The sequence below is a fragment of the Microtus pennsylvanicus genome, chromosome 13 (genome assembly GCF_037038515.1).
Source record: "Microtus pennsylvanicus isolate mMicPen1 chromosome 13, mMicPen1.hap1, whole genome shotgun sequence".
NCBI lineage: Eukaryota > Metazoa > Chordata > Mammalia > Rodentia > Cricetidae > Microtus > Microtus pennsylvanicus.
In genome coordinates this window covers 63,707,796-63,723,778 of record NC_134591.1, presented here as the reverse complement: position 1 = coordinate 63,723,778, position 15,983 = coordinate 63,707,796, and the positions used below count along the sequence as shown (strand labels likewise).

At 45.7% G+C, this 15,983-nt stretch overlaps 1 protein-coding gene across 3 annotated transcripts in view; it reads left to right on the top strand.

Moving 5' to 3' along the window:
* The window catches only part of Gmeb1 (glucocorticoid modulatory element binding protein 1), a 35,275-nt gene extending 30,881 nt beyond the window's left edge, over positions 1 to 4,394 (top strand). For all 3 annotated transcript variants that reach the window (XM_075945462.1, XM_075945461.1, XM_075945463.1), the window contains exon 10: positions 978 to 4,394. In XM_075945462.1, coding sequence (XP_075801577.1) covers positions 978 to 1,675 — 698 coding nt within the window. In that variant the 3' untranslated portion in view covers positions 1,676 to 4,394. The remainder of the gene's footprint in view (positions 1 to 977) is intronic.
* Positions 4,395 to 15,983: the final 11,589 nt, after the last annotated feature.

Genomic DNA, 15,983 nt, shown 5'->3' with positions numbered 1-15,983 from the left:
TCTGGAAGAACAGCCAATACTCAACCTCTGAGTCATCTCTCCAACCACTGGTTTAAATGTTCTTAAATGATAGATGTGATTGATAAAGTTAGCCGGTGAGCCAGCCAATCTAGCTTAATTGCTAAGTTGCAGGCCAGTGTCTTAAAGGAGATAGACACTTAGTCCTCCTGTCTGCACATGCATCTACGTATACGTGCTCATACATGTACACTTACACACATGAGCAAACCACAAAAGGTAAAACAAAAATGTTATACTATGCCTCATAATTGTGTACAATTTAAAATAGATGTAGGTATGGCTAGAAAAACAGCTCAGCATTACTTTAAGAGTATACGTCCTCCTTCCAGAGAGTCCGAGTTCTGTTCCCAACACCTACATCTCACAACCACCTGTAACTCCAGCTCTGGCATATCTGACACCTTCTCTGGCCTCTACAGAGGCCAGGGTGTGTACCCTTACATGTACACACACACACACACACACACGTGCACACATAAGACAAATAATTAAAAATATAAATTTAATTAAAAATATATATTTGTGTCTGTGTATATTGGGGGGTGTGGCTCAGTGCTAAAGCATGTCCTTAATATGCTCCTGCCCTGCGTGTAAATCACCTGCTTGTGAAAGGGGGAAAGACCGTGGGAGGCTTCTTTGATTTGTATTTTGTCGAGAGATGAAAAAATGCAGAGGAGTATGTGGGGTTGAGTAAAGTAAGAGCACAGTTTTGATAGACTCGGAACTGTTGCCCCGCTCATGATCACACCATTAAGTGCAGTTACTAAAAGGTTTAAAAAAAATCATCTCCATAAGTTATTTGAGAAAATTTGGTGTGACTTGCCTGAGGCCACACAGTGTAAAGCTGTGACAGGATCCTGTGTCTCCCGACCCCCTGGTTAATGTTCCCTAGATGACATTTTTTCCCCCGCTAAGTCTAGCTGTTTGGATGTTGTTTTGTTTTTTTCCCCTCATAGACTTGGAACGGCAGTTGGAAGAGCAAAAAAAGCAAGCCCAAGATCCTAGACTGAAATCTCAGACGGTTCAGAATGTGGTACTAATGCCTGTGAGCACCCCAAAGCCTCCAAAGAGACCCCGGCTCCAGCGGCCAGCCTCCACCACTGTCCTGAGCCCTTCTCCTGTGCAGCAGCCTCAGTTTACTGTTATCTCACCTATCACCATTACCCCCGTGGGGCAGTCCTTCTCCATGGGCAATATTCCAGTGGCTACTCTCAGCCAGGCCTCCAGTCCTGTGACTGTCCACACGCTGCCTTCTGGCCCGCAGCTCTTCCGCTATGCCACGGTGGTTTCCTCTGCCAAGAACAGCTCACCAGACACAGTGACCATCCACCCTTCGTCGAGCTTGGCACTGCTAAGCTCTGCCACTATGCAGGATGGCAGTACCCTGGGCAATATGGCCACGATGGTGAGCCCTGTGGAGCTGGTGGCCATGGAGTCTGGCCTGACTTCGGCAATCCAGGCAGTTGAAAGCTCCTCGGAGGATGGGCAGACCATCATTGAAATTGACCCAGCCCCAGATCCTGAGGCTGAAGACAATGAGGGCAAAGCAGTCATCTTGGAGACAGAGCTGAGGACTGAGGAGAAAGTGGTGGCTGAGATGGAAGAACACCAGCATCAAGTCCACAATGTGGAGATTGTGGTCTTGGAGGACTAATTGGGGATGGGGCCAAGAGCTATGTTTTGGTTTGGAATTTTAATTATGTTTATTTTTATCATTGTCCCATTCATTTCCACATAGAACCTTTTTTTTTTTTAAAAAAAAAAACAAACTACAAAAATCTCGTTGTAACTGACAATGTTGGGTTCCTCCTACCCCCTCACTGACAAATGGACAGAACGAGCTACCTTTCCTGAAGTTAGGAACAGGTCATCCGGTGTCCTAATCATCTTACCCCAAGGAAGGTATTGCTTTTAGGGGAGGTGTCAAAATAACCAGGAACCCTTTCCAGAATAGTCTGTCTGCATACACATGCATGGGTTCACTCTTGTAAAGATGTATTGACCAAACTCTGGAGCACAGACCTGACACTGGAAGACGGCCGGCTCTCGCGTATCCTGGATATGGCCTCAGAGGCCAGTGCAAACTCTCAAACAAAAGGAAGTTGAACTCTGCTTAGAGTGGGAAGTAGCGTGCCATCAGCGGCTTAAATGGGGAAGTTCTTTGGCAAGGCGGGGGCAAGGCGTGATCTTCCAGAGGTGCATCTGATGCCCCCTCGAGCTCTTTGAGGGTTGGGTACCATTTTGAGAAGAGGCCAGTGATATGCAGAATGGCACACAGCAAACAAGCGATGGTCACAGCTGTGCTTTTGGGATAGCTCACCTTGCCCCCAGTCTTGTCAAACCCCTCACCCTCTTCACCAAGGATTTTTAGTCCATTCCTTGCAGACTGTCATGTGGCATAAACTGCTCTAGATCTTGGACTGTGGCTGTCATGAGATGGGGCTCCAAGGCCATCATTTTTGTTTCTTGACTCCAGGAATGGAAGAGTTCCTCATGCAGACCAGCTGCTATTTTTGGGAGCCCTGCATGCAAGTGTGTGTGGTGTGGTGTGTTGTGGTGTGTGTGTGGTGTGCTGTGTGTATACCTGTTTTGGCTTTGGAACCAAAAGCAGTCCTCACTTGGTGCTTCCCCTTCTCTTCATCCTGCAGTCTCCTGGATCCCACGCTCTGCAGCTTTTTGGCTGATGTCGAGAGCAGTGACAGGTGCCTGCCTGCCTTCGTTGCTTTTGAGAGTCACTTCTGTTTATGCCACAGATGCTTCTGGGAGATACTGAGCTCATAAAAAGACTTAGGCTTGGCAGGGAAGACTGGAAACACCTCCAGCCTTTCCTGAGGCATGGACTAGACGTCTCCTGAGTGAGCCGAACTCCCTGGGAAAGAAATGTTGTCTGTGACAGTGATGTTTGGGGGCGGGGGCTTTTTCCTAAATGCTGTTTGTACGTCTAGACCTGGGTCGCCTTCCACGCTGCAGTCCCTTCACTTTGACCCTCTTCAGTGTTTGGGAAGAGGGAACAGTTTGATTTCTTTAATTACCCGTTTCTGATTTCTTAATTATATTGTTCACTGTACTAGGGAAAGTATAGACACTCTACAGATGACTTTAATAGGCTGGAAAAGCACACAGTTTAGGAGTTGGAGCATTTATTATTAGTAGTAGTAGTATTAAAAGTAAAATTTCGACCTTAGTTTCTATTTAAAAAAAGAACGCCTGCCTAAACCTGTCTTCCTATCTGCAGGTTTTGGAAACTGTAAAGCAACTAAGAACTGTGTCCTCCCAACTCTTCAATGGCCATAGATAGCCAGAAACCCTTCAGGTCTCTCTGAAAGACCCTAAGATGGGATTTCTGAACTCCATTCAGATGCATTTTCGCTTCAAACTGGACTTTTCAGAATATTTAACTGAGCTGGGGACGGAGCTCAGTGTGTCAAGTGCTCACCTGGCACACATGCAACTCTGGCTTCAGTCTCCACCACGAATAAAGTGGGCATGGTGGCACGTGCCTTTGATCCTTGGGAAGTAGAGACAGGAGGCTCAGAAATTCAAGGTCATTCTCAGCCCTGTAGCAAGTTCAAGACTAACCAGGGATACACAAAATGCTGTCTCAAAAAAATCCGTTTTGAACAAGCTTTTGGTCCTTTATCCATTTTTAGTGAAGGGACTGGAATTTATTTCTGGCTTCCTTTTTTTCTGTTAATACATAAGAATTTTTATTACAGTTATTTATCCGAGAGAGTGTGTGTGTAGTGGAGAGCTTGCTATGGTGTCTGTGGAGGTCAGAGAACAATCTACAGGAGCCAGTTCTCTCCTTCCACCGTGGGGGACCTGGGGAGTGAACTTGGTAGCCAGGCATGGTGGCAAGCATCCCCACCCACTGAGCCATCTTGCCAGCCCTAAAGTTCCAGGCTAAGTCTGAAACTATTACTTGAACCTAGAAAGCCACATCTCACTCCTGTTGTACTCTCTAGGTCATTTCTCTCTCTCAGAGATGAGAGAACCTATTCAGGACCCAGAGGAGCCTTGGAGACTAGGGACAGTCTCACTCAGGTCCATCCCTTTGCTGTCACAACTGTAGCCTAAAAGTTTGTGTGAGCTCCGTGCTTCCAAAGTCAGACGTCCTCTTGGGACAGAGCCTGTTTACTTTCAACCTTCTGGCAGGTGGGTTACACGAGCATGGCTGTTTTCCTGGTCTTCCAATTGCTGTCATTGCTAGCTGCTGTGGTACTCGTGAGGACGAGATCTCTCCCAGCCCTGGTCTAGATCATTTACGATGGGGTGAGACACATGCAAGTTATTGCAATGAAATTACTCCTCAGGCTGACTTGATGGTAGCTATCTTTTCTCTAGCCGTTCATTAAATAAACATTTATAAGTCCAGTCTATGTATAAGTACTGCACGCCAACCGACTGCGCCACCGAAGCCCTGGTAAGAACCATGAAGATACGGGTCTTGTGCTAGACACTGACCATGCAGACAATCCCTGTTCTCAAGGACCCAGACCTCTTCTGCACTTTACCGCGGGTCAACGTCTTTGGTTTCTTCTGGAACCTTGTTTTATCTGAAGCATTGAGAAGCTTTTTAAGACTTTAGTTCCGGGGGGCTGGAGAGATGGCTCAGAGGTTAAGAGCATTGCCTGCTCTTCCAAAGGTCCTGAGTTCAATTCCCAGCAACCACATGGTGGCTCACAACCATCTGTAATGAGGTCTGGTGCCCTCTTCTGGCCTGCAGGCATACACACAGACAGAACATTGTATACATAATAAATAAATAAATATTAAAAAAAAAAAGACTTTAGTTCCAAGGTTTCGGCAGGCTGGCAAAGTTACAGAGGTGAAGGGACCCCTAGCAAGATACTACATCAAATCATTGTGTTGGGGTGAGTGTAGCTATGGACTGTTGGCCTGGGGTTAAGGACAGAGGATTAAGCACCTGTCTCAGCCTGGAGTATGAATGAGGTTCAGCTAATCTGAGACAGTTTCTAGGAGAAAGCGGGCACAAACTTATTTTCAAATACTTGGTCTATGTATACAAGAGTCATTCTCCAGTCCTGCTTGCTGCTGCTGCTGCTGGAAGACCCAGGCCCTCGTCAGTGACAGTGTCTATTAGAAGCACCCACTGGAGAAAGTGGGGTCACACCTGAGGTGGTAACTATCAGGTGGGCCTGGGGCTTCATCTACGGCGTGGCTGGCGTTTCTTTGGTGAATCTCTGGACTTTCCTGCCAAGTGTTTTTTGTTGTTGTTGTTTGTTTTTATTTTTCGAGACAGGGTTTCGCTGTGGCTTTGGAGCCTGTCCTGAAACTAGCTCTGTAGACCAGGCTAGTCTCGAATTCACAGAGATCAGCCTGCTTTTGCCTCCTGAGTGCTGGGATTAAAGGCGTGCGCCACCATTGCCCGGCTGCCAAGTGTTTTTCAAAGCCCTTACTGGGTGCTTTGTCTAGCACATCTTCCTGCTTGACCCCTGCCCTGTTGCTCTGTTCTTGCCCCTTCTCTCTTTCTCTCTGTGTCTGTCTCTCTTTCTTTCTGGGCAGGGTCTCTGTGTAGCTCTGGCTGTTCTGGAACTCACTCTGTAGACCAACCTGGCCTTGAATTTAGAGCTCTACCTGCCTCTGCCTCTCAAATGCTGGGATTAAAGCATGTGCCACACAATGCATAGCTCTTGTTACTCCATTTCTAGGAGTGGTGTTGCATGCCTATCAATAGTCCCAGCACTAGGGGCAGTTGCAGGATAGCCTCAACACCTTGCCTCACAAAACAAACATTTAGTCTAACACATCACAAAACAAAAAGTTACCCTGCTTTTTGTCTCCTCCTACCATGGACAATAGACATTTAAGATTCAAAGCTGCCATCAGTGTGTACTTCCCTTTACTTCCTGCCATAGTAGGAGGGGGAACCAGTATTAATGAAAATATCTTCTGGGTGGTGGTGGTGGTGGTGGCGGCGCTCGCCTTTAATCCCAGCACTCAGGAGGCAGAGGCAGGCGGATCTCTGAGTTTGAGGCCAGCCTGGGCTACAAGAGCTAGTTCCAGGACAGGCCCTCAAAACTTTAGAGAAACCCTGTCTCAATAAACCAAAAAGAAAAAAAGAAAAGAAAATATCTTGGAAATTAATATTCAGGTGCTTCTTTTAATGTTGGTGGTTTATCCCATTTCATGAAAGACACTGAAGGTGAATGGGTATGGAGAGTACTGGCTTTATTTACTAAACATTTACATCGTGTGTCTTTGTGCCTTTGTGTGGGCATGCCAGGGTACACAGTGTCTTGGTCAAAGGACGGCTTTCAGTGCTCTGCTTCCACCATGTGGGTTCCAGGAATCAAATGCCGTTCACCAGGCTTGGCAGGCAAGCACCGTTACTCACTGAGCCATCTTGCTGGCCAAGATATATCTTTGTTTAAATTTTTTTAAATTTTATGTTTATAAGTGTTTTTGTTGGAAGTATGTATGTACACCACATGTATGCCTGCTGTCTGAGGTCAGAAGAGGGTTTCAGAACCCCTGGAGCCAGAGTTAGGGATGGTTGTCAGCCACCATGTGGGTGCTGGAAATTAACCCAGGTTCTCTGGAAGAGCAAATGTTCTTAACCACTGAGCCATCTCTTCAGCTGATATGTAAGTAGCAAAAGTCCATTGTGAAGCCGGGCGGTGGTGGTGCATGCCTTTAATCCCAGCACTCGGGAGGCAGAGGCAGGTGGATGTCTGTGAGTTCGAGACCAGCCTGGTCTACAGAGCTAGTTCCAGGACAGGCTCCAAAACCACAGAGAAACCCTGCCTCGAAAAAGCAAAAAAAAAAGTCCATTGTGAAATACTGAGTCCAACTGGTCCAGAATGAAGTATTATCTAGGAGGTAGACAAGGCACCCCCCCCCCAAAAAAAAGGATTGAATTCTGAAAATAGCAATGAAGTTGTGGTTTGTTTTGGTCAATACTTACTGAGGATAAAGTCAGTGAGAGGAAGTTAGGCTCACTACCCCTGCACTTCCAGAAGACTTCCTAGTCCAGGTATCACTTGGAGGCAAGGCAGATCCCTTCCGTCTGGAATCGGTCTTCCCTGGGAAATCCTGCTGTAGAGGTGGGGTGTGAATCAACAGCCCTTGACTGGCAGGCACAAAGCCCCAAGCAGAGAAAATTCTAGTGTAGTCTGTAATGTGTGAATGAACAGCCAAGGTAGACCAAGGTGTGGTGGGGGCATACCTGAAACCCTTCAGACGGAGGCCAGGAAAGCTTAAGTTTGAGATCAGCCTGGGTTCTGCAGGAAAATCCTGTTTCAAACAAGAACCAGCTTTGTCAGTGACTCCAGGGGATTCTTTCTACCACCTCTTCCTCCGCAACGTCTGTCCTCCATTCTGAGTCCTCTCCACAGGTCCTCAGCCCTGAAACACTTCCCCAGCTTGAGTTAACACAGTTGGAGGATTTGCTTCCGAATCCCACAAGCCACACAGCTGCATCACCCGTCCTCTTCAGCTCTTACTTTTAGGAGCCGTACTTTGGCTCCCATGCTCTGCGTGCCCATGTTTGTTCAGTAGTATATTTTAAGATTCATTTATTTCTATAGTTTATGCATATAGGTGTTTTTATCTGCATGCACATCTGCACTTCGGAGGAAAACATATCCCATGGAACTGGAACTACAGTTATGGATGGTTGTGGCTGCTCCCAGGCTGGGCGAAGTGGCATAGGCCTTTAATCCCAGCACTTGAGAGGCAGAAGTAGATGGATCTCTGTTGAGTTTGAGGCCAGCCTGGTCTACAGAGTGAGCTTTGGGAATGTTTTGAATGTCTGCATGTATGTACTCTGTGCATGCCTGGCACCCTCAGAGGCCAAAAAAAGGACATTAGGGTCCCTGGAACTCTAGTTATAGACAGTTGTGAGCCATCATGTAGGTGCTAGGAATTGAACTTGGGGCCTCTGAAAGAGCAGCCACTGTGCTTAACCACTGAGCCATCTCTCCAGTCTATATATTTGATACTTTGAAACTCAAGGCATTGTCAGGACTTACGAACATACATTCTTTTTTTTTTTTTTTTTTTTATATTTATTTGTTTATTATGTATGCAATATTCTGTCTCTGTGTATATGTCTATATGTCTGCAGTCCAGAAGAGGGCACCAAACTCCTTTACAAATGGTTGTGAGCCACCATGTGGTTGCTGGGAATTGAACTCAGGACCTTTGGAAGAGCAGACAATGCTCTTAACCTCTGAGCCATCTCTCCAGCCCCCACGAACATACATTCTTAAACATTATACAGGACTTAAACATACATTCACACAATACCAGCCAGTTTGACTGGCTGAAAAAGCCAGTTTAACACCACTGGTCACTGAACTCAGTACATTTATTATTATCATTATCGGTATTACTATTGGGCTTTTTGGGGCGGGGTTTCTCTGTGTATCCCACCCCCCCTTGTGTGTTTGTGCGTGTGTAGGAGGATACATGTGCACAGCACACATTTAGTCAGAGAACAATTTATGAAGGTCTGTTCTCTCCACCCACAGTGTGTTCTAACAATTGAAATCAGGTCAGGTCACTATGGTTGAGAAGACCCACCTTGCTGGCTCCAGACCTCTTGTTTGTTCCTTTTTTCGAAACAGGGTTTCTCTGTGTAGCCCTGGCTGTCCTGAAACTCGACCAGGCTGGCTTTGAACTCACAGAGATTCACCTGCCTCTGCCACTGGAGTGCTGGGATTAAATGCTTGTACCACTACAGCCCAGCTTCCACACCTCTTTTTTTTTTTTTTTTTTTTTTTTGCTTTTTCGAGACAGGGTTTCTCTGTGGCTTTGGAGCCTGTCCTGGAACTAGCTCTGTAGACCAGGCTGGTCTCGAACTCACAGAGATCCGCCTGCCTCTGCCTCCCGAGTGCTGGGATTAAAGGCGTGCGCCACCATCGCCCGGCGCTTCCACACCTCTTTAGAGAGAGAATCTCATCTTGAGGCCCAGACCGATCTTGAATTTACTTTCTCAACCTCTAAGGAAGAGATCAGGACCAGCCGGCACCAGGCCTGGTTTTGAGACACCATTCGTCCTGTGCTGTGTACACACAGAAAGATTCCCAGGACAAACAGACTCTAAAAGTGTATCTGGGGCTGGGGAGGCGGCTCACTGGGTAAGAATACTTCCTGTGCAACCTTGAGGACTTCCGTTGGAATTCCAGTGCCAGTGCCGGAAGCTTGAAGTGGCATCGAGCACGCATTTATCCTCACTGCTGTGTGGGAGGAACCGGGAGTGGGGATGGGGCTAGCAGGCCGCGAGCCAAACTCCAGGTTCAGAGAAAGACCCTGTCTCAAGGAAATAAGGTCTCAGAGTGTAATCGAGCATATTCCTCGTGTACGCATGCATGTGTACATGTGTGTGTACCAGCATAGACATCACACACACACACACACACACACATGCACACCCTAAAGCCTATCTTACACCTGCTTCATTCTCTACACAGGATCCTGGGCTGTGTTAGACACACCTCAATTTCTGGATAAATAACTTCAGCTGTATAAAATTCCTCCTACTTCACAATCACCTGAAATTTCTCTTATTTCTCGTAAGCTGCTCAACCTAACGGAACTCTACCTTGTAAAATTGCCCCTGGGTTCTCACGCGTCTCCGGTCTTCTGATACTACCCGGTGGCCCTCACCTGTAATCCCAAATCCCAAACATCCGTTCCCAGAAACCCAAACTAACAGGCTGGTATGTTGCCTGCTTATCAACCCAGCACGACCCAGGTCCAGGGAGGACCGTTCTGAACCTCAGGCAGAGTTGGTTATATACTGAGTTGGAGGCTAGCCTGGTTTAGGTGAAGCCTCACTTCAAAAAAAAAAAAAAAAAACAAACACAAAACCAACCACCACCAGAAGCTCTGATAACAGTGTTTCCTCGTAAAGCCCTTGAGACTCGGCTTATTTGAGGCCTGGCTCTGTCATAGGGCTCACCAACGCCCTGGGACAAACCAACATCTCCTTATTTTGGCAGCATTTTCTTTTCCTTCTGCAGTCCCTTAGGTCAGTCACCCCACAGATAAACTTCTTTCAAGTTTCTGTTAACGTATGGCCTTGTCAGGGAGGGTTTTCCTCACCCCCACCCAAGGAAAATGGCGGCTTCCTCCTTGCATTGTACTTCCCCTTTTCCTTCGTTCTGCTTTACTTTTTTTGCTTTTTGTTGTTGTTTTTTAATTTATTTGTATTTTATGCACATTGGTGTTTGCCTGCATGTATGTCTTGTGTGAGGGTGTCGGATACCCTGGAACAGGAGTTATAGACAGCTGTGAGCCACCATGTGGATGCTGGGAATTGAACCCAGGTCTTCTCTAGGTAACTCTGGCTGTCCTGGAATTTGCTGTATAGACCAGGCTGGCCTTTGACTCACAGAGCTCTGCCTGCCCCTGCCTCTTCCATGTACCCTTTTTCCTGACCCAGGCATTTTTTTTTTGTTTTGTTTTGGTTTTTTGAGACAGGGTTTCTCTGTAGCTTTGGAGCCTGTCCTGGAACTAGCTCTTGTAGACCAGGCTGGCCTCGAACTCACAGGGATCTGCCTGCCTCTGCCGCCTCTGGAGTGCTGGGATTAAAGGCATGCACCACCACCCCCCGGCTTAGGCTATTTTTGAGTAGGGCAGGATGGTATATTTCTTCCTTTTTTTAAAAAAATATTTGTTTATTATGTATACAATATTCTGTCTATGTGTATGCCTGCAGGCCAGAAGAGGGCACCAGACCCCATTACAGATGGTTGTGAGCCACCATGTGGTTGCTGGGAATTGAACTCAGGACCTTTGGAAGAGCAGGCAATGCCCTTAACCTCTGAGCCATCTCTCCAGCCCGGTGCATTTCTTTAATACCAGCTTGGAGGCAGGGATGAGTGGATTTGGCTTTTGGGTTTTTGATTTTTGTGACTCTAATACTTTTTTAAAAGAGAAATAAATACTATTGTAATTTTTTTTTTTGAGAAAGGGTTTCTCTGTAGCTTTGGAGCCTCTCCTGGAACTAGCTCTGTAGACCAGGCTGGCTTGAATTCAGAGATCTGTCTGTCCCTACCTCCAGAGTGCTGGGATTAAAGGTGTGCCTCACCACTGCCCTGCTATTATTAGTTTTTTTACTTCCCCAAATGAAGTTTCTCTTCCCTCCTCTCCTCCCAGTCCCTACCCCACATTCTCAGCTCCTCTTCAGAGAACAGGACATCCACAGACACATCAGCCAAACATGGCACGGCAGGTTGTGGGACGACTAGGCCCATCCCTCGTATTGAGGCTGCACTAAGCAACCCAGTATGAGGAAAGGGGTCCCCAAAGCGGGGAAGAGAGTCAGAGACACCGCCACAAGAACTTCCACAGCAGCAGCAAGTGCTCCTAATGATTGACCCAGTTATGCCAGCACCACTTGTTAAATATGCTTTCTTTTTTCCCTTTGATATTTTTTGCTTCTTTATCAAAGATCAGGTGTTTGAAGATGTGTGGATTGATATTCCAGGTCTTCTATTTGGTTCCATTGGTCCTCCTGTCTGTTCTTATGCCAGTACCAGGCTGTTTTCTGTACTGTAGCTCTGTAGTAGAGTTTGAAGTCAGGGATTGTGATGCCTCCAGAAGTTCCTTTATTGTACAGGATTGTTTTGGCTATCCTGGGTTTTTTGCTTTTCCAAATGAAGTTGAGTACCGTTCTTTCAAGGTGTTTGAAGAATTTTGCTGGGATTTTGATGGGCATTGCGTTGAATCTGTAGATTGCTTTCAGTAAGATTGCAAAAAATATCAAATGGAAAAAAAGAAAGCATATTTAACAAGTGGTGCTGGCATAACTGGATATCAACATGTAGAAAAATGAAAATAGACCCATATCTATCACCATGCACAAAACTCAAGTCCAAATGAATCAAAGACCTCAACATAAAGCCAGCCTTATAAAAGAGAAAGTGGAAAGTACACTTGAACGCATTGGCACAGGGAACCACTTCCTAAATAGAACCCCAGCAGCACAGACACTGAGAGAAACAATTAATAAATGGGACCTCCTGAAACTGAAAAGCTTCTGTAAAGCAAAGGATACGGTCAACAAGACAAAATGACAGCCTACAGAATGGGAAAAGATCTTCACTAACCCCACATCAGACAGAGGTCTGATCTCCAAAATATACAAAGAACTCAAGAAATTGGACACCAGAAGATCACATAATCCAATAAAAAAAATGGAGTACAGACCTAAACAGAGAACTCTCAAAAGAGGAATCTAAAATGGCTGAAAGACACTTAAGAAAATGTTCAACATCCTTAGTCATCAGAGAAATGCAAATCAAAACAACTCTGAGATTCCATCTTACACCTGTAAGAATGGCCAAGATAAAAAATACTGATGACAACTTATGCTGGAGAGGTTGTGGGGAAAAGGGAACACTTCTGCATTGCTGGTGGGAATGCAAGCTGGTACAACCCCTCTGGATGTCAGTGTGGTGATTTCTCAGAAAATTAGGAAACAACCTTCCTCAAGACCCAGTAATACCACTTTTGGGTATATATCCAAAGGATGCTCAATTGTGCTACAAGGACATGTACTCAACTATGTTCATAACAGCTTTGTTTGTCACAGCCAGAACCTGGAAACAACCTAAATGCCCCTCGATCGAAGAATGGATAAGAAAAATGTGGTACATTTACACAATGGAGTACTAGACAGCAGAAAAAATAACAACAGCTTGGATTTTGCAGGAAAATAGATGGAGCTAGAAAACATTATTTTGAGTGAGGTAACCCAGACACAGAAAGACAATTATCACATGTACTCACTCATAGGTGGTTTTTAAACATAAAGCAAAGAAAACCAGCCTACAAAACACAATCCCAGAGAACTTAGACAACAATGAGGACCCTAAGAGAGACTTACATAGCTCTAATCTACATGGGAAGTAGAACGTATAAAAAGACAAGATCTGAGTAAATTGGGAGCATGGGGACCTTGGGGAAGGATTGAAGCGGGGAGTGGTGAGGCAGGGAGGGAAGCAGAGAAAAATGTAGAGCTCAATAAGTATCAATAAAAAATATAAAAAAAGAAAGATTAAAAGATATAGAAAGAGCAATGGGAAAAAAATGATTGACCCGTCTTTGTACCCACAACTGAGGTGTTTCTTCTCTCTTTTCTTCTTTCCTTTCTTTCTTTTTTGTTTTTTGTTTTTTTTTTCAGACAGAGATTCTTTGTGTAGTCCTGGTGCCCTGCAACTCAAACTGAGGTTTTTTTAAGGTTTATTTTATTATTTTTATTTTTTGTTTTGCTCTCCTCCCCCCTGCCAAGACAGGGTTTTTCTGTGTAGTCCTGGCTGTTCAGGAATTTGCTCTGTAGACCAAGCTGTCCTCAAACTCTTTGAGATCTACTTGTCTCTGCCTCCCAAGTGATGGAACTAATGGCATGTGCCACCACCACCTGGCTAATATATTTTATTTTTAATCCTGTGTGTGTGTGTGTGTGTGTACCACATTGTGTGTGGTTGCTGTGGAGACCAGAATCTCTCCAATCCCTGAGGTTTTAGAGAGCGTGTCCTGTAGGCAATACTGGCCTTGAGGTTCCGATCTTCCTGCCTCCACCCCCTAAGTGCTGGTATTATAGGCACGGCTCACCGTGCAGGTTAGATTACTGTGTGTCTACAAGTTGTCTACAGGACCACTGAATTTGCTGCCATTTTTTTTTGACTAGATTTAATGTAATGATTTTCCTTATTCCTAATCTCTCTTTCCCACAACGCACTGGGACCCTTCATTGGCCTATCAAAATTTGTAGCCAAAGAGGAAAGTCCTTGGCTGGGCGATGGTGGCGCAGGTCTTTAATCCCAGCACTCGGGAGGCAGAGGCAGGCGGATCTCTGTAAGTTCGAGACCAGCCTGGTCTACAGAGCTAGTTCCAGGACAGGCTCCAAAAAGCCACAGAGAAACCCTGTCTCGAAAAAAAACCAACCAAACAAAAAAAAAACCATAAATTAAATAAATAAAATAAATTTGCCAGGTGTGGTGGCATTATCACCATATCCTTAAGCCCAGCACTCCTGGGCTCTAGGACAGAGTTCTAGGACAGCTAAGACTACACAAAGAACCCGTCTCGAAAAAAAAACCAAAAAACCAAAAACCAAACGAAAAAGAATGAAGTCCTTATGTCTTTTCTACTTAATTCTCCAGTCTCCTCTGGCACTTCCTTCTCTCTTGTAATTTGCCAGTCATGGGATCCTATTGGTCCTTACCAGTGCCAGCTTCTTCCTCGTTTAGGGTCTTGGCACACATTGTCCCCTGTGCTAGCTTCCTTCCTTGTCTGGTCCTTCAGGTCTGGGCTTAAGCTCGGTCCCCAGTGAGAGTCCCATGCTCTTCTCAGGAGGTCATTTGCCTGCACTTCCTCACTGTACTTTGCTCAGCTATAACTGAGTCCCTTTGAATAACCATTTGCATGGTCTCAATTTCCTTAACTAGCCTATAAACTCCAAGGGAAAGCACACTGGGAGCCTTTCTCTAGTGCACTGCCTAGCCCTCCAGAGGCTGTGAAAAAGCTCCAGGGAAGAGCTGAAACTAGAACCTAAAACACCCAGAGTTCCTCTCCCCAAGCCCTGAAAGACTATCGCTCACCACAGACTTCCCTGTGATGGGACGCTCAGTTTGGAATGTTCTGTTTATTCAGGAGCCTGTGAAAGCCTGTATGGTTAACTAACCCAAGGTTAGCATTGTGTTACCCCTCCCACGAGGAGATTTTAGAACGTAACTGGGGACGCCAGCAGAAAAGGCGATCTCACAGGAGCTAACCAGCATTTGGGAGGCAGAGGCAGGTGGATCTCTGTGAGTTCGAGACCAGCCTGGACTACAAGAGCTAGTTCCAGGACAGGCTCCAAAACCACAGAGAAACCCTATCTAGAAAAAAAAAAAACCCAAAAATCTTCAGGTACCATGAAGACACTGTTAGAAGCCCCTCCCCATCTCTTAATGAGAGCTCATGGAAGGAACCTACAGGGACCAGACATTTTCTAATGCTTGCAGTTTTTCTTTACCTTTGGTTTTGTGACAGAGTTGTTGGGCAGGTGATATTAGTCTCTGTCTTAAAGGAGGGAGGCTGAGACAGGTGTACTAACTTCACAGCATTGTACATAGGCCAGGGAGACCAATATTTAGACTCTCTTGCTCTCAGGATATGACTCCTGCTTTAATTCCTTTTACAAAATCATGCTGCCTCCAAGTGTAGGTAACTGCTGATACAGCTTATATATAAACTTGGGCTGCAGGGTTAACTGGCTGATTTTCTTTAATAAAAAGCCTCACTAGGCTTCTCTTGTTCCCTTCCTGAGCTCTCCACTCTGAGACTTGCTATTTTACTAAAAGTCCTTCACTGTTGGTGCCTGATCTTAGTTTATTTGATGTTTTTCTTCCTGTCTTTCTTTTTACATACCAATCCCAGTTTATTTCATTTTTCTCAAGGCAGGGTTTCTCTGTGTAACAGTCCTAGCTGTCCTGGAACCCACTTTGTAGACCAGGCTGGCCTCGAACTCAGAGAGATCTGCCTGCATCTGCCTCTCAAGTGCTGGGATTAAAGGCTGTGCCACCACGGCCCGGCCTTGGTATCTGATCTTATTCACTTTAACCCTAATGTGAGAATAGGAGGAAAAGAAATGCTCTGTACTTTGAGCAGTTTTATGAAGTAGAATCCAAGATTCTTTGGGGGTTTTTTGGTTCCTCTGTGTAACAGCCTGCCTGTCCTGAAACTTGCTTTGTATAGAGATCCGCCTGCCTCTGCCTCCAGAGTGCTGGGATTAAAGGCACGGGCCACCTTGCTGTCAGGATTCTTTGATTTTACTCACTCACGAGGCCATCAAAGCCTGTCTATCTAGCAAGCATTTAGTATTAAGTTGATAATACTGCAGGGCGGTGGTGCACCCCTTTAATCGCAGCACTCTGTTGGCAGAGGCAGGAGGATCTCTGTAAATTCGAGGCCAGCCTGGTCTACAAGAGCTAGTTCCAGGACAG